This window comes from Eutrigla gurnardus, assembly GCF_963514095.1.
Source record: "Eutrigla gurnardus genome assembly, chromosome: 13".
Classification (NCBI taxonomy): Eukaryota; Metazoa; Chordata; class Actinopteri; order Perciformes; family Triglidae; genus Eutrigla; species Eutrigla gurnardus.
In genome coordinates this window covers 20,416,626-20,442,510 of record NC_139936.1, presented here as the reverse complement: position 1 = coordinate 20,442,510, position 25,885 = coordinate 20,416,626, and the positions used below count along the sequence as shown (strand labels likewise).

The 25,885-nt window shown below is 42.9% G+C and overlaps 1 protein-coding gene across 2 annotated transcripts in view; it reads left to right on the top strand.

Annotated features, from left to right (window-relative positions):
* srrm4 (serine/arginine repetitive matrix 4) overlaps positions 1–25,847 on the top strand; it is a 54,385-nt gene extending 28,538 nt beyond the window's left edge. Inside the window, exons 2-13 of one of the 2 annotated variants that reach the window (XM_084024825.1) lie at positions 8,202–8,336; positions 15,794–15,877; positions 16,025–16,105; positions 16,200–16,226; positions 16,362–16,412; positions 17,912–17,992; positions 19,561–19,726; positions 23,098–23,420; positions 23,575–23,763; positions 24,197–24,298; positions 24,415–24,570; positions 25,544–25,847. In XM_084024825.1, the coding sequence (XP_083880951.1) occupies positions 8,202–8,336; positions 15,794–15,877; positions 16,025–16,105; positions 16,200–16,226; positions 16,362–16,412; positions 17,912–17,992; positions 19,561–19,726; positions 23,098–23,420; positions 23,575–23,763; positions 24,197–24,298; positions 24,415–24,570; positions 25,544–25,802 (1,654 nt within the window). In that variant the 3' untranslated portion in view covers positions 25,803–25,847. The remainder of the gene's footprint in view (positions 1–8,201; positions 8,337–15,793; positions 15,878–16,024; positions 16,106–16,199; positions 16,227–16,361; positions 16,413–17,911; positions 17,993–19,560; positions 19,727–23,097; positions 23,421–23,574; positions 23,764–24,196; positions 24,299–24,414; positions 24,571–25,543) is intronic. The other variant, XM_084024826.1, reaches the window with a different exon arrangement.
* Positions 25,848–25,885: the final 38 nt, after the last annotated feature.

Genomic DNA, 25,885 nt, shown 5'->3' with positions numbered 1-25,885 from the left:
CGCTGGCCCGCTCGAAAGGTAGAGGGCTCGCTATTGCTGATTGGCCGATAGCGGGGCGAGGATGTCGAGCTTATTTAATATTGAAAGACTATGTAGTGGTTTTTTGATTGAAATAATCAGGGCCAGTTGTTCTGCATGTAATCACAATACCACATTATCGCCCATACACGGGACGTACAATCAATGAATCCACGCTGTTTTCAACAAATAACATTGATTTCACAGGTTTGAGAAGTATTCAGATCCTTCTGTGAAAGTATGTCATTATATGAAATGACTCATTCACGAGTAGAAGTCCTGTATTTTAAGTAAAAAGCAAATGTATTTATAGTATCACAGGTACTCTCCTCTGACATTGTAGTATGACATTAATTGTTCATACTAATATCATATATTCTGTTGTATCTGGTCGGGGTGGAGCACGTCAGGTCGTGTAGTCTGGTGGTTCCCAGCCTAGGCGTCGAGTCACTTTCAGAGGGCCACAAGGTAAATCTGAACTGACTTGAAGAAGCTCTGTACAGATACTTGCATTTTGTGAAATGATGGATACATTTACCTGTTTTTTGCCTCAAACATGAATTAAAAGGAGGCTGACTGAGAAGCTGAGAGGGTCGACCTTTCTTTGGGGGAACTGTTAACAACTTACAGAGATCTGACATGTGACGAGAGGTTCAAACTGTTTTCTGGTCAGCAGTCACAACCCAAAATGTTGGAAAACACTGTTTATATCTTGAACACAATATTTTTTTAAGCTTGTGTGTTTTTATGTAAAAAGAACAAATGAAGATTATTTTCCACTGAAATGAAGCAGAGTATGTGTATAAAACACCACAACATGTAATTCTCAAGTAAAGTACTGGCCTACTTGAGCAAATGTAGGCTACAACGTTACTTCCCACCATTGCTCTTTGATGCAAACATGTGATGCCCTTCAATACAAATTGCTGAGGGAATTCATTTATGGAGAATTCATTTATAGATAAATCACGAACCTTGAAATTAAAATGGAGAATACAAGACTCATTCCTGGCGTTGCACAATTACAGCCTAATGTACTGTCAAAGCTTAATGCTGAAGTTGGATGTTACATTTGGAGCAAACTAGCGAAGACGGGAAATTGCCTGGAGCCACTGATACCTCCTGACGGGGGCTGAACAGCCATTAAATCTTTGATGTTCACTTCTATCATTCTGCCTTCCCATCATGCATTGTAAGGAAGAAGAGGCAGCCAATTTAGGGCTGACCCAATAGGATTTGCATCCATCCTTGCAATTTATTTTAGCAGGAGGAATGTCACACACACAAGAAAAGAAAATCTATTACCCATCTCCGTACGTTTGGGAGAAAAACTCCCCTTGCTGGGGGGGGGGGAGTTCATGAGGTGATTTTCTTCCCACGTAGAGAAGAAACAACACCTTTACATGAACAGACTTGTTCCAGGGGACACAGCAGCCCCCAGAACAGTTTTCACTAGAGCAGCTGGATTAATTGCAAGGCAACACCAGTGTCCGTTACCCAGATATCTTATATTTGACTTGTGTGAACTCACGCAGGAGCTCATTTAAATGTGGCACAGTTTTAAAGTGGCATCCTTTTAATTGTCTTTTAAGTTACTGTCGATCAAACAGTGAGTTAAAACAATGGAGATTGATCATGTGACCCACTAATGAAAGTGCTTGTACTTGCTGCTTTGCCCAGAAATAGGATCTCCGTGTCTGTGGTGACATTCCCGCGCAAAATTAAAAATGAGTGACTCTTTTTCCGTCAGTCAGCAGCGGTTGGTCTGCTACTCACGGAAGTATGCTGCGTTTCGGTAACTTCCAACAGCTGAGTCAGGCTCCCTCTAGTCTAAGCTGAGTGCCTGGTGTCCCTGAGCAAGACACCTCACCCAATTGCTCCTGACGAGCTGGCTGTCGCCCTGCGTGGTTGACTCCGCCGTCGGTGTGTGAATGTGTGAGTGAATATGTGAGTGAATGGGTAAATGTCAGTCATTCCTGTAAAGCGCTTTGGAGAAAAGCGCTATATATATGAGGCCATTAACCATTTTTTTTTTTACCATTTTTGTGTTTTGACCGGCACAGCTGGGCACATTTCATTACTGCTGACTCACAATGGAGGATCAACAGCCAGAGAAAGAAGACCATTCAACTTCCACTCCCAAGAAAAAGAAACAAAATCTAATGGAAGTGAAGAAGGAAAGTCATCAAGAAGCAAAGTGACCACGAACGAGGGAAAACTACGGACCTCCTTTCAGGCCCCGTCCACACGAAGCAAAACAAACTTTTGTTCTCCGTTTTGCCTTGGCGCCGTTTCAAGAAAATCCGCGTCCAGACGAATCCACTGAAAACGACTCAGTCTGTAGTACATATTCCAGGCCCTTATGCGACGCTATTTCTGCTACAAAAACGCAGAAGAAGAGAGGGAGCTTGACCGGATGTTTGCCATTGCTATGGCAACACGTGAGAGTTACGGCTAATCTTCGCCCAACCACCCGATCAATAAACACCCATAAGATGACAATTTGGCCCGTATAAATAAAACCAACAATAAGCATCAACAGCCGTCACCCTAAGGACCTTGACAAGGCGTTGTCACACGTTGGGATGGATTAATTAGACAAATAAATGCCTACATTCATGGGAAGTTAGCTAGCGGTTGTTTGTCAGCATGGTAATAAAGTAGCATATCTGCGACTTTTTTCCCGAAATATCGCCCCCCTCTCTTGGCGCCGTTTTTTTTTTCATACAGTGGCCCTGATACGGCGTCGTACAGACGAGCAGAATATCTGCTACGAGCACGGAGGCCGCCGTTGTTGTTGTTGTTACGAGACGTCGCGGGGGAAGAAGTCAGGCTCGAGGGTCGAGGGGCGGCCGATGACGTCAGCGTATTCGTTTTCACCGTCCACACGAAAACGAAACGGAGGGGTGCCGTTTTTTTCTTTTCCACCCTGAGAGCTGGTTTCAACAAAGTGCGTTTTCACGCCGCAAAAATGCCGGATCCGTATGGACGGCAGGGCGAAACGCACAAGACTTCTGCGTTTACGCACTGAAAACGTTTTCGTGTGAACAGGCTCTCAGTGTGGAGCATATGAAGGCATCACGCAGATGAGAGGCAGTTGATACTGTTCGGTCCCAGAGGCTCGCCTGCAGTTCCATCTACTGCCAGAGAGGCCGCTAGAAGCAACGCATCTCAAATCTTACGGACTGCCACTTTAATGGAATCCTCCGTGTTCAAGCGGTCGGATGTTGTGTTTATGTGCCTAATTGATCAGGGACTGCTTGATCACACGACCTGTTTTTGTGCAGTTCTTCGGCTGAGTGTTTTGCCGCAAAATCTCTTAACATTGAATCAATAACACTTCTCTCAATAGTCTCCATCTTGCATTGAAAAGTTTGAGCAGTTTTGCCTTGTGAGGGAAGTGTTAGATTCACTCTGTTTAGGTTTAATGTGTCGCGTGTGTCCTTTGTCGGGGATAAAGTTATTCCTATCTCGAGTCTAAAAACTTGGATAAACACTCTCAGTGTAAATTAAAGCAAAGTACCCCGGGACCACCCTGTTTGGATTTTAATTGTGGTAGTAGATCATCTCTTTCCTTGGTAATTATCCCAACTATCATCACTCCTATAATAACGATAATCAATTGTTCCTGGTGGCTCTGACAGGGATAATGAAAGGTTTATTATCCTCCCTGAACCTCGAGTGTGGAGGAGAAACTCTTAAATCATCTGTGGAAATGGGGGGGGGGGGGGCATTTAAAAAATAAAATAAATGCAGCCCAGCTCTGCACACTTCACTGTCACTTGCACAAATTTCTCCTGAGAGCATGAAGGTCATGCAAGTCCTTCCTCAGTCTCCATTATCAGCTCCGATAGCCTTGACGTGTTTACAAGCTTGTAACTTAGAACAGAGCTCCTTAAGTGCTAATTTGCACAATTTGGCAACCCTCCACTTTGAATAAGCAGGCTGTTTGGGTTGTTAGACTGAGGGCCACTCCGCTGTAAAGAGGAATGACACTCCGAGGAAATCAGATTTTTGTTTCTCCCACTAATGTAGAAGTAAAGTTTCTTTCAAGAGTTCTGCAGTTAATGTCAGTCCGTTATTTGACGATTACTGGCTTGAAAGTATTTGATTTGTGTTCTCGACATAATGTTATAATTGAGTCTGAGTTTCTCCACATAAAGAAAACATTTAATTTTCTTTGGCTCCTTCATTTTTGTTGTTAGGACTTCTGAGTGATGTTGTTTTCTGGTCAGATGTATTGATCCTTCCATGTGTGTCCCCAAACTCATTTAGCACCATTTGTTATTCACCTGCTCTGTTGGGCGCAAGTCTTCTCAGCCATCAGCAGGCATGTGAGGATGGCATGGCAACCAAAATGACTCAAGGTCAACCAATATAGATTCTTCAAGTTTCCCACTGATCATCAGGATTACACTCAAAATCCATCCACTGAAACCAGTAGCCTACTGATCATAGTCTGAGCAGATTACAATGTTTTCCATTCTTAGGGTCATAAAATGAAAATAAGGATAAAAAAGTATTAACGTCTTTTTTTTCCTCTCAGACCTCTAAAAAATCCTCAGAAGGAATTTCAAAGCCACAACACTCCACTGACAAAAACAGAAATTCTACCTTGCAGAATACGGCAGTATACATATAAAGCCCATTTCAAAAAAATTCAAACCAATCATTTCGGTCATTTCCAAACAAAGGTTGTGATGGTACACTGATTTACACAGGAGGGAAAAAAACAGCCCCACAGCGGGGCTTCTATAGACACAAGTTAGGCGGGGGGGGAGGTTGCACTGTGGTCACAGATGCTCTAGAGTCACTGAAACACTGAAACATCCCAGAAAGCCTCCTGAAGCAAACTGTCAGGCAGGTTCCCCTCACCCGCTCCGAGTAAACACTTGACGGGAGAAAACATGTTTTGCAGAATTTAATTGAGGCAGCTGAGAATGCAATCTGCGTTAATCGCTGGTTTGATTTTTACACTCTTCTTTTTTTTTTATTGCAAACATCGGGACTGTGTTAGCACTGTTTTGCTGGTTAGGTTTAATGGCTGCCTGCGTGCTTCTTGCACACCTGTACCATGTCAGCTGATGTTGTGAGTTCTCCCACAGCGAGCCGGCGTTGTGTAAAGCAGCTGCCAGATTGCAGAGCACCTCCCGGCAGATATTGTCACAGTTTATCTCAATTTGACAACGTAAACGGAGTGTGGACAATGAAACTGTTCACAAACTATGACGATCCGGCAGTCGATGCTGTATGAGTATAACTAGAAGTTCAACAGACAAGCAGACAGTTTGATGGAACACATTTTAAAGGTTATAGGGCGGCCTAATCGGTTGTTTTGGCCGACAAAGATGTCTTGAGTCGATGAGAATGTGTATAGTGGGAATTATAATAAGAATTATGTTCAAACACAAATAAATGGGTATTTTTAATTGCGGATTTGGGCACCTGGATGGTATATTTGGGACGGACTCAAAATAAACTACAGTTCCCATGTTCATCGTAATAAAGGAGTAGTCACTCAGTTCAGTGGTGAGGCCTTTTTGAACAACGAAGGAGCGCTGTAGCTCCGAGGAACAAGAAAATGCATATCCTTGTTAATTGAATAAATTAATTGGGCATTTCCACGGCAGCAATACTCAAAATGTAATAGAAAAATTAGTACTAGTAGTCGCACTCTCACACACACACACCCTGCACTGCACCCATCTAAGCATCCACATTTGGAAAGAGAGGTAACAACCACTCCCTCGCCCTCTTTTAAAAACCTCGTCTTCCTGTGTGCAGTGTGGCTTTGTGCACCATCTGTCAGCATTTGTTACCGATCCACGTGACAGCGAACAGCAGCCATGCATGTCGGAGCCGAGGAGCCCCCTGTCGAGCAGCGAGACGCTCCCTCTGTGACAAAGACGGAAACGAGAGCTAGTCACAGCGCTGCTCTGAGTCGCAGCGACAGATTTAGTCCTCGCCGAGGGAGCTGCCCCGAAGCCAACGTGTACAGTGAGACACCTACGAGGAGAGAGAGACAGGTCAACAAGTCAAGGAGTGGGAAGGACAGAGTTCTTTGTCATTGTTGGGGATTTTCATTCATTTCAAGTTTTTTCAAGTTTGGTGCTTTGAATTGTCCCTTTAAATATGTTCCATCGCTGAAGAAGGACTACTAAAAGGATTGTCTATGCTTGTGTGTGCGAGAGAGAGATGGAGAGAGATACAAACAGCCGTGGTAAATCCAGGTGCTTATAGCTTGTAAAGTATTACAGGTCCAAATCAAGGGAACGTGCATCCGAGCTGGCAAAAATCTATTTCATTAAGACCTCATCGACAGCAGCTGTTAGAGTGACAGCAAATCAAAACAGAAAAGCAGATGATGGGGGCCAGTTAAAGGAGCTTTGGACCCTCTTTATCCAAGGACATAAATTGCTTATTGTTCAGCTCTTCACAGGAAGCGTCTCCACTGGATGCAGTATAGCTGAGGATGGACAGCTGTGAGCTACAGAGTAAATTACATTCAAATGATGGCTTCCATTATTACCGCTAAAGGAATGACACCTATGCACGGTTTCCAACGGTTTCCATATTCTTCGTTGATTGATTAGGTTGTCAGGTAGTTATATTCATTCAATGAACAGCACAACATGTGGTGAGAAACAGTGACATTTCTATACATCTAAATGCAAATACAGGAGGAGGCGTGGAGGGTGGAGGCAGGCAGGCTGTAGCGTTGGCAAGATGCAGCGCTTATTGTTGGTGTATGCAGAATAAAACGGTGTGACCAAATCAGTGCGTCTGGAAAATTATTTTCCATTAGAGAAGGTCACTGTTTTAAATTAGGTGATCAGAGACTTGTAAATCCTTGCCGAGAAGAAAAACGTTGAATGGCGACTGATCGACCGCCACTTTGCTGCTGCGTACATGTGATCAGAAAAAGAGGTGCCCGAGTCTTCGTCACCGTGGTGCCGACGATGACATTCTCTTTTCACTTCACCAGGCTTGTGTTTGTGTGGTGAAGAACGCCCCACACAAGCAAACCTTTATTTGCGTCTCCAACAACATGAACCAGAATATGTGAAGGTTTCTTTCCCATTCGTCCCTTTTGATCAGACTAATCATCCTTCTGGTGGCCGTCTTTATCTCCCCGATCACCTTTCAGACACTCTGCCATGTCGGAGCACCCGGTCTGCCGTTTTACATGATTAGCTCCCTGCCGGGGGGGCTGCCCCCTCTTCTGCAGAGGGACACGGGGGAAAGCAAAGGTGAGGAAGATGGAAAGCGACAGCTTGCTCGTCACCGGGGGGAAGAGGAGGAGGAAGGCGGTGTTGACGGCCTAATCTCCGGCTCTGATTATCTTCTCATTACAATCAGACGGGAGCCACTCGAAGAAGAGGAGAATGTGCAATTACGCTCAAATCTCCCATGACTAAAACAGAGGATAATAAGAAGGGCTAGAACTGTGTGCTCACATCTCATCGTTCAGTTTATTTAGCCGTTAGTTCTGCAGACACGTTTGACTTGTGAATTAACACTTTTGGGGCAGATCAGGTGGAAACGGTTGAATTAGAAAACACCTGTCTTATAGCAGTGTTGCATCGGTTTTGGGAAGCCAGGCATAATTAGCCTAACTGCAGAAAAGGTGTTAAAATTTGAGTATGTGATTTATAGTTTTTCTTGCTTTTGCTTTCAGGCCTCTGTTAAAGAGGAACTACTGGGAAGTGAAAAAATGGATAGGATATTGTTGCATATTGTAACTTCAATATATGTTGATAACCACAGATGTGTTTTATCAGAAAAAGTTCAAGGACAACTTCAACTATTCTGATGACCATCTCCCATGGCTCCGTCTGCCAGCGCCAGAAAGAAAACACCATTCTCCAAAAATGTCAGGGCAACTGAAGCATGTAAATAACTACATTTCAATTGACGCCTCGGTTTGAACGGTAAATGGCTGACCTCCAATTTTCCCGGAGAATGGCTGGCAGGGATAAATGGAGGGGAATAAAACACATATCCAGCAGACCAGAGGGAATAAGGCTAACCAAGCATGCTAAATCCTCCCCACTATTGTATGATGGAAGTGTAAACTGTGTGGACAACTGGAGAAATCACTTTAGAAAGTTCTCATGAGAAGGCACGAGGGAAGAGGGAAAAAGAACTCAATTCTTCTTTTCTTCTTTTTGCTTTCCTCACAGCTTAGGGACAGCAGCCTACCAGCCGCTCAAGACCGAGGAGAGGAAGGAGGCCGACACCCGGGTGGACACGGCGGACAGGAACGGCTGCGTTAAAGGGAAAGGACGCAAACACCACGGCCATCGCAGAGCCAGGAGGTGAGTTAGCCGTTACAAAAAACCCAGAGGAGGGTTTTCTGATGTCAGAGGAAATCGAGAAATCAAGGTTTTTAAAGTTTAGGATTGTTCATCATAGTGGAACATTTGTGATGATGAATAGTTTGTATTACTCTTTAGGGCGGGGGGAGGGGGGTGCCTTTGTAGATTTCAGCGATGATGATAAAGCATTTTAACAGCACACCAAACAGTCCTCCAGGGCTTGACTCTCTGTGAGAGAAAAACAGAGCTAATCTCTATATTCCGATGCGGGGAACGTAAACAGTCTTATCAGGTCGGGCCCAGTGGAGAAATACAAACACAGTGTGAGGAATTCCACACTGTGTTCGTCAGATCTTCTCTTCTCAACAGCACCTTGAATCAAAAGTCTCCTTCATACTGTGAATAGTTTTCAGGCTTCTTATCCCGAGGTGGTAAAAAAACAGATATGGACAAATATATATTTCAAAGAAGAAAAAGGAAACTCTCAATTAATCTGACACCTTCAAAGCCTTTTTGCAGCTACACGACGCAGAAGCAGCCAGCGATGTGTAAGACACGGCTGAAGCTGCATCTGAGGTTGTAAGAGAGGATCATAAACATGAATCACTCGGGTGAACTTTACCCAGCGGCTGCCTCTCTTTGTTTTTGAATTAAACAGCGAGCGCGAAGAAAATGCCGACACGCCGGCTTGTGATAATCATTTTTCCTGCTTTGTGAATGACAAAGGCACAAGGAGAAAGATCCGCGGTGGTTGTTACGTTTGAAACCGAAGGCTTATTTTTCTGCCATCAGGTCGCAGGAGATTTTCTAACGGTCGCCAAATAAATGTGCAGAATTTCTCCCATCCATCCATCCATTGTCTACCGCTTATCCTGTATTCAGGGTACATTTCTTACATAGTCTTTAACAGTTATATGTGCAGTACACCTTTTAGGCCACACGGGGGAGCCTGAGTGTTCTTAATGTTCTGATTATTGTAAGACAATTGAATATGAAAGGCTAGCGTACATTTCTGTTTGTGGAAATGCTTTCTTTGTTAAGATGAGGGGAAATTAAAAGAATGAGAATTTATTTGGTCTCAGGTATTTAACATTTGTATGTTTTCGATAACACATCTATAAAACTAAAAATGGTCATGAAGGCACTCTTCTCACGACTTACAGATGAGGATAATATTGTGAATTGGGTGTGTGCATCAGATGATGAAACACTGCACAGTTTGTTCTTTTATACTGTTCCTCTATGAATCAGGAGGTTTCAAGGCACCAGCAATGTGTTAACATCGACACGTCAATGTCAGGAGAAACAACAGGATCACGTCCGTCGTGCTACAAAGTCATCTACCTGGATATGTGTCCTTGGACGAATGCGTCAGCCAACACAATGTGGATGATGCGGCTGTGTGTGGCTTCCGGATGACCCTGAGTCTGATGGAAATCACTGAAGAGGCTGCGTTTCCTACGCATGACTGTTGTCTGGCTTGAACTTAGCCTTAAATGCTCAATTCAAACCAAAAAAATATATAAACAAAGACATTGTTAGACACGAAAAAGTAATTTTTACAAATAATATATGATAGTCAAGCTGAGATTGAACCTGACGTGGGGTTCCAACTCTGGTGTCAGACTATGCAAAGCCTTGTAAGTGATTCATCGTACTTTAAATGAGCTCTAAAAGAGATTGCTTTTGACTACACCGTCACAAGTCCTCCAACTTTCTGACTGCTTCTATCTGATGATCACTAATCACAAAGTCCACGTCTCTAAAAGACAGTGTTACCTATGAGATTGTAATGAGGAGGATCTGATAGTCGAGTACAACAGACGATGACCAAGAAGACGTAAACAGCTCCACAGATGCGTCTGGCTCAAAAAACGGATTAAAATAGAGCGAGGAGAAAATGTTCTGTTTATTCATCTCCACTTAGTAAAAAAGTGGCTAATGAGGCAGATTCATTTCTGAAGTCTTTGTCTCAGGTACAAAGCAGTCCGAGTTGCTGCCTGAGAAAGCTCTCCTCTGTTGAGAACGCCATTTGTTCTTTGGATTTTTATCTTCCTAATTGGCCGGCAGCACAACGTGAGACCAGAAGTCCACTGACACCAGCTCCCTTCTAGAAGCAGGCGCCGGCTGTCATTACCAAACCTGCTTCACCAGAGAGAGAGCCACTGAAATGCACCATTTTAGTTCCATTCAAACTTAATTAATCATAATGATTAACTTCAGCCAATCACCAGGCCGACTGGTTTACCAAATTAATATTTGAGCATTTTAACTAAACACTTCATGAGACTGAGAGTCCATGACTGAGAGCTGTGTGCTGGCTCAGTTAGCCCGTCTATAAATAATCATAATAATAATAATAATATGTGAATGAGGTCAAGGATGAACCAAATACTTGCCATGGTAATCAACGTTCAAATCAGTATTTGATATATATATATATGTACTGTAAAAATACATTACCACACAAATCCCTAATAGACCATAGAATAAGGAATAGTCCCACAGTTACATTCTTTTATTTACATATGAGCAAATTAATTTCGCTGTAATTTCTGATTATTGTACACTTTGTAGCCGTTTACATTTCAATAACAAGGAAAATCCTTGAAATGTGTCTTCATCGTTCATTAGATAATAATATGAACATAAAGTACAACACAAGTGAATAATGAAGTTTTAGGAAAGTATGTCAGCCTGTGTCGTGGTCACCCACCCTCCATTTCAATGACCTTCTTACTAGAGCTCCAGCTCGATGGCCCCGTCAAAGCCTTGAATATCTTTGAATATTTCATGTCGTAATGAAGAATGCCGATTCATCCATTAATCTCGGGTACCAACCCAACACTACGTCGAATCAGAGAAAACCTTTAATTACCTGAAAACAGAAGAAACTTCAATGCAGTTCTCGCTGCATGTGATGTCTTATTTATAAAGCGGCGTATCTGATGCAGCCTCACGTATACATTTCGGTATTTCTGCGTGATTGCGGCTGGGGAAAAATCAAAAATGCTCTTCAGGAGAATAGGCTGCATTGATCGTTGAGCATATTCTCATCAGATGTCCCCAAGTCCCTTTTTCATACACCATTGTTTCGCACCATCACCATTCCCAGTGAAGCTGGCAATTGATTCTCTCTCTTGCTTTCTCCCTTTTACTCTCTCCGCCTCATCAAAAGAAACCGTTTCTGCTGGCAAGAAAAAAAATGCAAATGCTTGCCTTGTGCTCCCTTTCTCCAAGGCCAGAACGGTGGAAGTGTTAATGAGTGACAAAGCGTTCTCATTACCTGGAGAGGGTACTTGGGCTTGGTTGGTCTAATCAGCCCTAATGCATTTCAGTTCCTAATGCTCCCAAACTGCCGACTGCACCAAGCAGGGCCATTTATTATTGCCAGATCGTCTTCAGCATCCAATGAAACAGGCACATTGTCTCCGGAGCTCTGTGGTCGCATATATCAAGCAGAAGTGCAGTTTGTCACTGTCTGCATCACTTCTGATCACACTCACCTGTTTGTGCACCGTAAAGGCACATTTCCTTGAATTTTTTAACATGAAAAGTCAAATGGAATCCCCTCCAGGAAACATGAAGGTGCTTATGAATGCGTGTGACGCCGCCGCCATGTGTTAGACGTCTGACTGTATTCTGCCTTGGACAAAGCAAAGTTAAATTATCGTGTAATTCAGAAATGCTTATGTTTTTTAAGTATGAAATCATATAACTGTATTAGAAACATACCGATCCACCACTGTGGATGAAATCACCAACCCTTTATTGACTGGATTAGATCTGCATATTTTTGTTCATAAAAGATCAGAAAACAGTGCCGTTGTGACATCTTCATGTTGCTACATTTGTTGAAAACACGGAGACATCAAATGAACGATGTGAATAAAGCAGCAACTTATTATGTTAGAGAGACTTAAAAAGTGAGGTGTTGCAGATACGTTTTCTGTCGTCCGATTGATCGACTCGTTGCTTTAGCTGCAAAATCAGTACAACACATCACGTCTTCAAAAGAAGGCTGGCAGAGAAAGGATGCGTTGCTGTTTTTTGGGGGGGAAGAGTCATCACATCAGCTTCTGTGATGACCGAGTGGACCGATCCCTCATTCACGCCATCGGCTTCAATTATTAAATCACAATGTAGTTCAGTATGCACGTCCCTATGTTTATTTCATTGTCGGTAAGCGAGTAAATTAGCACGTCGGTGCAATAATAGTCGTGCGGCATGTGTCGATGCCAGCTTCCTCCTCTGCCTTGTTTACTACCAGTAATGATGTAAACACTCCATCACTCCTATGAGCAAATTCATGTCAAGTCTGCACCAAACGGCGTTGTTTTCAACCTCATTATCAAAGGCAAGGTGAGTTGCAGTCAAAAGCACCTTCTTGCCCATCTCCTTTTCTATGTATCCACCTACACACTCGTTCACTCCCACCTGTCTTTGCTTCCCATGAAAGTCAGTCGGCCTCCACTTGAGAGGCTCATTCAGTCATTTTTAAAGAGAAAATTAAATTGACCTCTGGACAACAATCAAGCTGTTCAACAGACGGATCAAAGCCTATTTAAAAAAAAAAACAATAGACGTCGGCACGATGGAACCGGACGTGCAGAAACGTTCCGGCTGCACTCCATTCTCTCACCTCAGTGGATGGGATGCGTCGCAGCTCTATCTCCTCTAAGCGAGGCTGTGTTGCCACATCTGATCTGTTCTCCGCACCAGTGTTGATAGGATTTCATCCTCCTGTTGTGATGGGATCATCTCGTACGGGACATTCGGCTGTGTGTCGTGATGGGGAATCAGGAGGCATTTATGGGCAGCTATGCAATGCCGGCAATGAGTCATGTGGGTTATTTTAGCCCACCCATTCTGTCCCGGAGAGAAAAGGACTTTTATAGAGAGAGTTTCACTTTAGGCATGAAACAAATAGAGAGAAGTATCACGTAATCAGAGAAGGTGAATTGTGAAAGAGAATTCCTCACACAGTAGAATCATGTAAAATGTCAGTGCAGCCTGTAGGTGCTGTTTGCATATACTGTATATATACATACACATCCCGGGTTCCTTCTGTGTGGAGTTTGCATGTTCTTCCCGTGTAAGCGTGGGTTCTCTCCGGGTTCTCCGGCTTCCTCCCACAGTCCAAAGACATGCAGGATGGGGATCGGTTGATTGATGACTCTAAATTGCCCGTAGGTGTGAGCGTGAATGGTTTGTCTCTACATGTCGGCCGTGTGATAGACTGGCGACCTGTCCAGGGAGTGTATATATATATATATATATATATTAGGGGTGTGACGAGATCTCGTACCACGAGATTAAAGTCGACGATATTTCTTGTTGCGTTAAAAATCTGTCTCGCGAGATTTGTGAGCTATACAGACAGCTGTTACTGACGGGGAGCTTAAAAAACCCAACCACGGCATCGCTTATTGTTACCGACAATGCACGTAATATGGACGTGGCCGTCGCTCGTTTACTCGGGTGGGTGAGACGTGTGACTGCTTTTTTTCATCGTAGTTCAGCGGCTACCGCGGTGAAAATGTCCAAGCAGAAACGGCTACAATTGCCATCACACAAGTTAATCACGGGCACGTTGGATATGCTGGCTCGTTACCCTGAGCAGCAAGCTGCCATAGCAGCATCACCAGCCCAGAGATTAGACAAAACTCCCGAAGCATTGATACACTTGACAGCTGCGATGTCAGAGATGCTGAAGATGCTGTAGTTGCAGCATGTTGTTCATGACATACTTGGTCAGGCTCCGTTTGCACTATTTGCACTCTGTATTGACAAAGTAGAACTTTGATTTGGTTTTGCACATATTTACACTTGGGAAAAATAAATATTTTATTTATTTTATTTTAACTTTTAAATTTTAGTTTTAGTTTAAATTTGTGAAAGAAGAAGTTGATTAAAAGATCATGCTTACATCATGCATGTAAAGAGTTATAATAAAATATTTCAAAATGCATGTGCAACTCTGTTAAATTAAAGTCTGTTGGTCCAGTCATATATTTTGTCATTGTAGTTTTCTTAAAATCTCGTCTCGTCTCGTTCTCGTGAACCCAATATCGTGTCTCGTCTCGTCTCGTGAGCGGAGTGTATCGTCACACCCCTAATATATATATATATACTGTATATATATTTTAATTTGGCCTTACAAGTTAATTAACTAACATCATCAGGTTTTTCTCTGGGTGCTCCGGTTTTTCCCTGAATCAAAAATTAATTAGGCTAATCATTAATGAAAAAATAAAAATCATAAATGAACATTTGATATCAGTGTCATATGTTAATATGTGTTGAGTTTCTATTATAATGTGTCTCACCTTATCGTGTACAATCAGAGGTCAGAGGTCATCTTTAACGGCTGGAAAACACACTTCTAGAGCTGTAAAACGAAGTTTAATACTTTAATTTAACAACTACAATGCTACTCTCAATAAACATGAGACATCAATACTCAGAATACGATAGTCTAATGTTTACTCTAGAATACTGTTGATGTTAAGCTTAATAGCTTGGCTAACATAGCTAGCTAACTGTAGCTAAGTGTTGCTAGCTAACATTAGCTAGATGTAATGAGCACCAAATACCTATGAATATGACTACATTTCATTCTAAGTATGTAAATATAATAATAAATATACAAAAACATAACTATATAGTAGTAATTATGTAATAAGAGTGTACATACCCAACACATATATATCTTTACCACTTTATCCAACAAAAACAGATGTGCGGTGGCACCCCTAAATCATCATGTACTGGAAAAATATTTTGCATATGTTGTTTCTACATATATTGGAACACTTTTAGCACCCAGCCATATCAAAATTCAAAAATTGTGTTTTTTGATGCACCCTGTGTATATATATATATATATATATATATATATATATATATATATATATATATATATATATATATATATACACGTGTGTGATCCTTCCAGATGTTTGCCTCAATACAACAGTGTAGGTTAAAAGGCTTTTAAAAGCAACAGAAAGCAAAACACACCGACATCCGTTTTCAGTGAACCACCGTGGTTAAAGTTAATACAAATTGCACATTATTTATTGCACCCTGATCCACCAGCTCGACTGTCACACCCTTACTCAACGGGCACACAACTTCCTGTGTTGCTGCTGATCGTTGGCATTGGTCGTAAATTATGAGCTGCAGAAGTGTCTGACGCGCACGGGCTGTTGAGTTTCCATTTTCCTCCTAATAAATAAAACTACAGTCGTCTCCATGGTAAGATAACTCTGGAGATAAGCGAGAAAATAAAGTTTGGGGGAATTTGGGTGTACTAACCCTTTAACGTTCAGCTCAGCAGATTCAGTATACGCTGTGAGATGTAGATATTGGGATTCAGAAGCCGTAACCCTCGCTGCAGAGATTTCACCCGCTTGAATAAAGAAGTGTCCCCTCTGCTCTGTCTCTGCTCGCAGCCCCTCCTTTGATGAGGAACTCTTCCCTCGGCTCAAGGGGAAGAAGAAGAAGAGAAAGTCTGAACGGAAGAGGAAAAGGAAAAGGTTGGTTCCCCCGAAATGAGATGACTCCGCAGTGAGGTGTATTGTTGCATGCCTTTGTTGCAGTTCCTGAAATAAATACACAGTGGGGTGTACGGGAGGATGCTCGGCACTCTCTGGAGTTCACGTTTGTTTGTCCTCCGGCTTCAGGTCTCCTTCCAGCAGCCTGTCGCCACTGAGGAAGAAGAAAAAGAAGAAGAAGAAGAGCTCCAAGAAAAGCAAGCGGCATAGGTAGCTCTCGCTCACTACGACAATATTGGCACAATGGCACAACGTCTATTTTTAGGTGACTGAAATCATCTTCTTTTTTCTCTTCCCATTGCAGGTATACGTCTAAAAAGTCAAAACACAGGTATGTGTACAGCATGAGGAATTCAAGGTTTTTCTAAAAGAATAAATATGGTAGATCTCTAACTGTGTCAGTTGGAAATAAATCCTTTATCTGTCTTAGTGTGGCTCATGATTCTATTCTCTTCCATCCCAGCAGCTCTTCACGTTTAAAACACAAGAGGAAGGATGAGCGCAAGCACAAGAAAAGGTCAGTCTGTGATTGTTGCATGAGAATGATGTACTCTATGTGCTTCTTTTGACCCCTCCTCCACCCACCTCCTCTTCCTCACACCCATGGCTGAGGAAGATGGCAAGAGAGTCCTCCGAGGGGTGAATACAGAAACGTGCAGGCTTTTATTTGTCCGAGCAAAGCGTGAACGAAGCGTTTTAAGAGGGAAACCGATTGAAAGCGTGCGCCTCAAAAGAGAGGGGAGAGAAAAAAGGGGTGAAAGAGAAACCAATTTCATGCTGTGATCCTGCACCATTTTAGAATTCGACGAATTCGAATTGGATGAGCAGGCCGTTGTTTGTTAGCGCCAGGCCAAGTTCGGCCGCTGCTTGCTTCCCAGAAACCACTGCTTTGCCGCTCACTTCGGCTCTCTCCTCTATTACGCCGTGGTAATAGAGCCACTATCTGGAGTCATTGATTGGTTGATAATTCTGGTTTATTACATGTACACCTTGTTTTTGTAATTATTGATCCCATCCACACGTGTAGATGTTATTCTGAAGCAGTGTTTATATCCCTTGGTAGACATATCTAGCTATGTAGGAAGATGATACTCTTGCTCTTGTCAATTGTTTCTCCAGCTGGGGTGAAAACATGAGTGATCACAACCCCAGACCTATTTGAATTGACTTTAAAAGTGAGAGCATTTGAAACACGAAGAAAAAAGTAAATCCAGTAGGGAGGAAATACAGTAGGTCTGACATTTTGAATTAAATTAAATCACAATGCTGGGTGTAAACCTGGACTCTAGACCAACAAGTTCTGATTCGGCAAATTGTTAGTAGGAAGTGCCAAACTAACTAATGTCCATCCATCCATTTTCTACCGCTTATCCTGTATTTAGGGTCGCGGGGGGGCTGGAGCCAATCCCAGCTGTCATTGGGCGAAGGCAGGGTACACCCTGGACAGGCCGCCAGTCTATCACAGGGCCGACATGTAGAGACAGACAACCATTCACTCTCACATTCACACCTACGGGCAATTTAGAGTCACCAATTAACCTATCCCCATCCTGCATGTCTTTGGACTGTGGGAGGAAGCCGGAGAACCCGGAGAGAACCCACGCTTACACGGGGAGAACATACAAACTCCACACAGAAGGAACCCGGGCCGACCCGGGAATCGAACCCAGGACCCTCTTGCTGTGAGGCGAGAGTGCTACCCACTACACCACCGTGCAGCCCCAACTAACTAATGTAATCTACAAAATAAATCAACGGATTAAAGCAATGATTACAAAGTTAAGCTCATCACAAAACAGATAGTGAACATAGACCATATCAGCTGCACAGCCACAGATGTATGATGGTATAGAACAGAGAGAAGCAGCAAATACTTACATATCAGTCGCTGGTGAATTTGTACCTGGTAAATAACATGATTGATTCATTCATTATAAAAACGTTGCTTCCTGTTGATTGATGAATGGTGGTTCTCCCGGCTCCTCATCCCCTCGTGTCTCATCTCACCTCCTCCAGTTCACGGACTCACTCTCGGCGGAGGCGACGCTATCGGAGGTCAGAATCGGACAGTTCATACCAATCGTCCACAGAGGACAGGTAGGAACCCACCCCTCCCTCCCACACCTCCCCCTTTCACTCCCTCAGTTTATCTTATCAGCTGGAGGTGTCTGCCGAGTGCCTGGTCACACCACAGTGATGACTGATAAGGCAGAGGTGACTTCCTGATCTCGGGCACGGCCGGGCCCTTATCACGGCTTCACAGGAAGTGGCCCCGCATTCACTCCACAGATCGATGCACTCAATTATAATGACGTACTGCGAAAACTTGAAAGATGATGGATGTTGTTTTTCACAGGTTTATGGATCATACCGCAAGCTGTTGACAGCATCTCTAACTAGTGGAATAACTGGGCACTTCCAGTGGTGATCATTCATCCTGGGATGATGACTGGCTAGTCAACTTTGACTCATGTAGAGACGTTCCGATACCCGTAGCATAAACGATTCAGGGATCAGGGATCCACGAGTTTGTGGGCCTAAAGCTAAAGTCTGAAGGATGTGTTGAGTTACACTACGATGCATTCAGGCTCTGTTCATTAAAAATGAGGACTGCACAAATGTACATTTCAAACCTTGTAAATACTTGAATACATACAGTTGTGTGGAGGAAAAGTAGATCTTAGAGAGGGAAATATATACTTTTATTTTTAACACACTGGTATAAGATCTGCACTCCGTATCAGCTGATACGTAAGCTCAGGCATTGGAATCAATAATGCAAAAAAAGGCTATCGTTATTTTTTAAATCAGTTTGATTTATCTCAGTTTGGACTTCACTTGAGGTTCAATTTCCGATTCTTTTCAATGCAGGCAGAGGAAAACACCCGATAGTAAGTATTAATCTGATCTAGTTCCGAACAGTATCACTCTCCGTCTCCGCCGTCTTCATCTCCTCCGTCAACGGGGCTCTTTTCCTGGGTAGAGTTTCCACAGTTAACGTCTGCCATTTTCTGCTGCCTTGGGAAGGAGTGTAGCTGTTAGCGCTGCCGTTGGCAAAGTGGGAGGCAATAAAGCGTTTCCCACCCTGCTTCAGACTATGGAGCGTCTGTGTTATTATTAAAAGGATACCACTTTGCTTTCACTTAGCATTTCTGTCTGCGACTATACTTATGTAGGCAAAGACTCAAGCTCCCTCCTCCTCCTCCTCCTCCTACTCCTCCTCCTCCTCCTCCTCCTCCTCCTCCTTGTTCCCAGGCATATAGGGAGCCATTCTTAATGCTGACTGTTATTCTATACATTAGCCTACATTGTGCAATCAACATTTACTTTGTAATAATAACTTATCGCAAAAAAAATCTGAGGAAATCACAATAGAAATCAAGATATATTGCTCTTTAAACTATTCTTGTATTCAGTCACAGATTACCCTCCCAGGTAGAATTTAGGTTGTAGGTTTACAATTCCTTTTCAAGGTGGCCAAAACAAAAACACCGGAAAATAAAATGCTGCCGTAGTAAATCCAGATATTTCATTGACATAAAATGAGCCGATGTGCTTTTTTTTTTCCCATTCTCTCAAGTGCAAAATTGGCTGTGACTGATAATCGTTTTCTATCATGATGTTGTGTCATGAAAACTAAATCCAGCATTTTTTTCCCCCCACAGACACCATCTGCAGAAATCTGTGGTGCATCAGGCATTAGGAGGCCTGGCAGGTGCAGTCGAGGAAACCAATGGAGTGCTTGACCACACGGACATGAAGTGGAGACCTGCAACCAAATCAGTGTGTAAAACGGCTCCAAAATATCGCTCCGTCCTCTCAACCGCTACCGTAAGTACACTTCAGGACTCTTAACGCTGCCGCCACTGGTTCAGTTTGGTTTCTCAGCTATGGCCATGTAAAAGAGCAGTGAGATGGGTTCAGAAAATCTTCTTTAGCTCACTGTTAAGATTCAAATTCCACAGTATTCTTCACAAAATGATGCATCTAAAGCCATTTAGCCGTTCCTCTAAAGGATCAATATTTCCTAAATCCAAAAGCTAAACATGGCCTTACTCTGAGCTCATTTTATGCATTCTTTATTTTGCAGTCATTTTGTCAGTTCTTGTTGTCCTGTTTTTAAAACTGACAGTGTCATGTGTTTGGCATAGAAGACTCCCCATAATAATGATGATGCCGCTGGAAAAAATGGCACATTCTCTTTATAATGGCAATGTGAATATAGTGTTTTCGAATGCTCATGTTGCCTGCTGTTGAGAAATGAAATGACAAATTCACATGAATATCCAATCCAATCCACTTTATTTTTAAAGCACGATTTTAACAAACACAAGGTTTCCAAAGTGCTGCACAACAAGATAAAACACAATAAATAGAGAACACAATAATAAGATAAAGTACATAGTACAAAAATAAGTAATACTATTAAATAAAATAAATAAAATGCACTGTCCGCACAAGATAAAAAAAATATGCACGTATACACATAAAATCATAAAACCAGCCAAAGAAAAGAGTTTTAAGAAGAGTTTATGAGTGAATATGAACACCAACAATAAATATTTCAGAGCAATTTCTCACTACACTTTTATATTCAGTGTCAATATTGGTTACAGCTTTGTGTGTTTAGCCGAAAGTATTGTTATGTAAAGGTAGTTTAGTTAAATATAATAGTAATACGTCTGTGGTTAGATCTGTGGCGTAGCACAATGGTAACAAACTATAGCGCTGCTCAGGAAGTGAATTTTGTTTTGTTTATTATAAAAGAACGTGTATTAATTCCACTTGTCTTTTCAATGCGTGGCCTTGTAAATTCTTCACAATAAAAGTGGTAATATTTGCTTCCTCTTTGCAGTATTAGTTGACTTGATCGGCTAATTCGGTGATGGATGGACACATTTCCGATAAATTCTTCACAATAAAAGTCCCCCTCATATGTTTAATATTAGGAATATTTTTATTATGAAGCAGCAAAATCAAGACATTTTGGGTTTTTATCATCAGCATCAACACAACTCAGACAGTCCGGTCTTCCTCTTCTCTTCCCACGTGATGAGAGACATTTTTGCAGACCTGGTTTTTAGAAAATTAAGCACAAGCAGCATTCACAACCTCTCTTCTTCAACAATGTATGTAAGGAGGCCCGAAAACTAAGTGTCTTAATCCAGATCAAGATCCGGTGGTCTCCCATCTCTTTGTCAGTTTATGCGTCCTGGCACGATCGGATGACCAAAGTCATATACAGTGACCCTAATACGCCGTCGTATTTTCTTGCCACTTCGGACCAAAAAACGTACACTGAAGTAATAAAACATCCAAAAACTTGCACAGCCAGGTTTTAATAGAATAAAATAAGTAAAACTACGGCCTTTTTACTTCAGCCCTTGTCAGTCGCCTCTGGTCATTGCATCTGGTTTATGTTATACTTCCAGCAGCGTCAGTTGATCAGATCTGCAGGTCTGACCTGCAGCCGAAATGAAACCAACGGAAAACCAACATCTTTAAACTGTTATTGATGGCTTCGAGCTGTTTATTGCAGTTTTTCCTTATTTTTAAAGTGACGCTCTCCCAAAGAGGCCTCATAAATACAGCTCTGTCCTTAAACTCATTGTCTCATGCTTATTGGAGCATGAAATACGTTTAATTTCTCTCCAGCAATCATTAAATTATGCTAATTGCACAGAGAAATGTTTTTAATTACACACCGCAGGGTTTTAATTGAAATTCAATAAATGTGTCCATATATTGAAGCATGCCTGCATTCAGTGTCCCAAAGTCTTTCAGGAGGACGCCACGGCGGGTTGCTGAGGGGAAGTTTTACTGTATCACAATTATTCAGTGGTGTTGGAATTTTTTTTTTACGGGTTTCGAAGGAAAATCAGAATGATCTTTGCTTAATATTTCTTTCCCCCAAAAAGCAAGCCAAAAAGGGAAAGGTAGGTATGACCGGACAGAAAAAAACAACGAAATCTAACTGATGAATTGGTGAATTTGTTTTGTGTTGGAAACCAAAGGGGGGTTTGAAATGTTTATTTGAAGGAAGTCTTATCAAAATATCTCAGGTGACAGTGAAGAATGTCTCTGATTAAAACGTGTCTCTCTTTTTAGGGAAGTCTTTTACCCTTGAGTATGATGCTAGTGGTAGAAGAAGAACTTGTTTAAATTTCCCTCAGGGTCAGTCTGCCGTGTGGACTTTAGACCAGATAATGGGGGACCTTGGGGAGGACGGACCGGATAAACGTCTGAATATCATAATCAGTAAATAAAGACAGATTACAATTTTACAAGATTGATCAACCGTGGTCCTCGGACAGTCGCTATCTTTTTCCGTTCAAGTTTTAATGTGTAGTAGCTGTGCTCACATTCGAGTACACGTTTGAAGTATTCTGGGACGTTTGGCTCCCTAAAAACCCAAAACAATGCACCATTAAGGGAAGAAAAAGCTCTAAATCTAACTGGCTCTGGGTTTGAAGAGAGGGTTATTGTCTTTTTCTTGCAATTTACAACTCTAATGATGCACTTATGTTGCCCGCTCTTCCCTTTTTCTTACACCTTACCTACTTAAGGAGGAAATCTTGATTGGTAAGTCGCTGCTATCCGCAGATTTAGGGCTTTACTTGTAGGTCGGTGCAGGCAAATGATTTACTTCTTACAGGAGAAAGAGCACAGTCATCTGTCCCATTCTGAGGGCTTTCTTAGTTTAGACTGATGGGGTCTCTCTTTGTCTGCAGTCTTTTCATTTCTACATAATACCCATTTTGTGATGTTTGTTCAATGTTCTTTAAATGAGGCTTTTTCAATGGGGCTATTGTTTACTCTTCTTTCTCTTCACTCGAGTTAGAGCCGGTAGATCCCTCCACACATAGTTTTCCTTTCTTCTCTGCTCTTTTGTTGTTTTCTTTCATATAATTGTTTTAGTTTAGACTTACTTTGCCTCAATTTGTTTCTTCTTGGTTCCTTTGACTTCAGCTCAGACTTTCTTTTCGGGGTAAATCGCATGCTTCAAATTTGCATGATGTCTCTACCTTTCCAAGTTTTCTGTCCTGAGAAAGAAAAAAAGAAAAGAAATCCCTTCTCTGTGTTTTTGAGGGAATAATGTGCCTTTTGTTACTAGAGTATTCACAGTGCATCAAAGCAGATTGCAGGTTGCATTTATCGACACGCGTTTGGTTTTAAGCTGCAGCTCATTTGTCTGTTTGCAGATTTTGTCATCCGAACCCGGAAGCGAGCTCTTACACGGGAAAGGGTCTCTGCACTTCTCGAGCCAGACCAAAGGCCCTCGCGACTACGATTCCGGGAATGACACATCCTCGCCGCCGTCGAGCAAAACTGCCATTTTTCAGGCGAGTGTCACTGACACCAAGAGGAGCCGCTGTAAACGTCTGGCCTCGCCAGAGAAGCTGAGGTTCACTGACCGAGACAATGCCTCCGACTCAGGGAACTCCTTGACCAGCTACGCTTCCCTGTGCAAGCCTTACGTGGAGGACGGCTTGTCTGCAGGCCTTCTTAGTGGAAACGGCAAGAGGTAATGTTGTGTTCACAATAAATAATCCATTGGAACATTGCAAGCTGTTTATCTTCTGTTTCCACGCTCTGCTTCCTCTGTGAGAATAATGGAGAGCAACACGGGGGGATACGGTTTGGGCTTTATCAATCAAGAAACATGTTTTTCTTTACAGAGAGCAGATAACCCTGGGGTGCCGGGTAGAGGTGCTGAAATCCCCAAAGATTCACAGAGGCCCCCAGAGGAGGAGAAAGTCATCTCGAAGGCGACGGAAAACCCGGTCATCCAGCAGCCGGAGCAGATCCTCAGGGGATTCCAGATACTCCGGGCGCTACTCTCGGAGCCTGTCGCTGTCATCCTGCAGGTGGGTTAACTATGGTAACGCTAACATCCAGTAATACCCACGTTACTGTTAATACAACTCCACTATTGCAATTCACACCATTGATCGCCATGTATTAATGTGAGTAGAACATCATAACACAGACGGTCACTACTTTGAATTTATGAATTGCCTCCACATTAACAGGAGCGTATACTGCTCCTTTCACAATAAAAGCCCTCGACATATAGGTGGCATCACTGCTTACCAGGGGAACTTAAATTACAACAAATGATATGTTGATAATTGTATGATAAAACACCACTGGGACACGTGGATCAGAAGAGACGGATTCATTCATGAACAAAAACTGTCATGATACAAGGAAGTTAGAGCATCTGATGGAAACATCACTGCTGCTGCTTTGCTTGAGTTCGGAGGGGGGCTAATTGTCTTCTTTTTTTTTCATTGCCAGCTCGTACTCGCGTTCACCGAGTTATTCGTCTGATCCGAGGCGGCGAGGCAGCGTGTCCAGCCTGAGCTCCAGAGGAAGCTACTCCAGATACAGCGCCGACAGGTGAATTGGACAAAAACGCTTCAGCTGCTGATGCCTCCTCCGCAGGCGGTGCACACGAGCCAGCACGCCGTTTACACACTGTTTAATTGTTCACTTTGTTGCGTCTGCTTCCCCAGACTACGAGACAGAAAGAGAACGCACAGTTCCAGAGAGACAGATGTGAAGCATGCACATAAGGTTAGTGGGAAGAGACAAAGACGCAAATCCTACTCTCCTATGAAGAAGAGGAGGAGAGACTCGCCGAGCCATCTGGAAGCACGCAGAATCACAAGGTAGGGCTTCTCCCAGCCAGGTCGTTTACATATGCATTATTGTGCCTACAGGCAGCTCAGTTACTGGTCCCACCCTCCAGCCCCCTGAAATCGTTCTCCTCGTGTTGATGAGCTGCGTACCTTGAAATGGCATTCAGCCAGAGGATGAGATAACCGTCGGCTCTGAAGCCACCGCAGTGAGAAACAGATGGTGCAACACAGGAAATGTAAAAGAAAACACAACAAGCAAAGTGTGACTTTTTTTTTAACAGATCCTGCCTGCCACGTAGTTAGCTTTACTTTTCTTTCATTTCATATTGCAGCAAATGATAAACAGTCAGAAATATGAAAGAACACAAAAGTAGAAAAAGATGACAGAGAACAGCGTTTGTCTAGTTATGTCTCCACTCATCTATATTGCTTTAGAGCTGCACTGTTCGATGTCTGTATATTTGTTGTTCATGGATGAACCCACAAAGAATTGGCACCGACTGCAGTTCCCATCGGCTCTACAGAGCGTTTTAGTGTCTTTCAGCTCACTGTTTTGGTTCCTACAGGACATGCCTGTAAAAAACTTTTAAGGCTTTAATTAAGTGAGATATTTACAGTCATATTTTGGCGGTTGGGCCAAAGCCCACGAGGGCAGCCTTTTTTTTACTATATATTTCAGAATGTGTGGATAGATTTGTTAGGTCACATAGCTGTAGCAACGTTTATTTGTGATTCTCCGGCACAATTAGCCACTAGGGGGCAGCACAACAAGTTGTTAATGCAACATTTACAAACGATGCAGAGCAATGAATTTATGTGAGCTGTTTCCTGCCGTGGCAGAAACAATAAATTGCTCTGTAAAGCTGCTGGAAAGAGTTGGCCATTTGACACGTTGTTCATCTGAAAGCTAACGATAAGTGCAGCTTAAAGGTTTAGTAACACGTTGCAGCTTTAATGACCCTAATGTCAGCCGCACACCACTTACCTCTCTGGCTCTCCACAGTGCCAGGAAGCGACCCATCCCGTACTTCCGACCCAGCCCCTCCTCCTGCAGCCGGTCTACCAGCGTGTCGTCCTGGAGCAGCCTCTTCACCCGCAGTCGCAGCCGCAGCCCGATCCACAGCATCAGCCGGAGCCGGAGCCACAGCTACTCCTCCTACAGGAGCTACAGCCGCAGTTCATCCTGGAACTCCATTTTCGGGACCTGCAGTCGCAGCCGGAGTCGGAGTTCGCTGATCAAACGCACCAAAACCAGGCATTAGGGTTTCCGAGAGCACACTGAAGGGGGCACGTTCCCGCAGCAGATGTCGGAGCAATCGACTGTGTGCATCTCCACGCTTCGTCA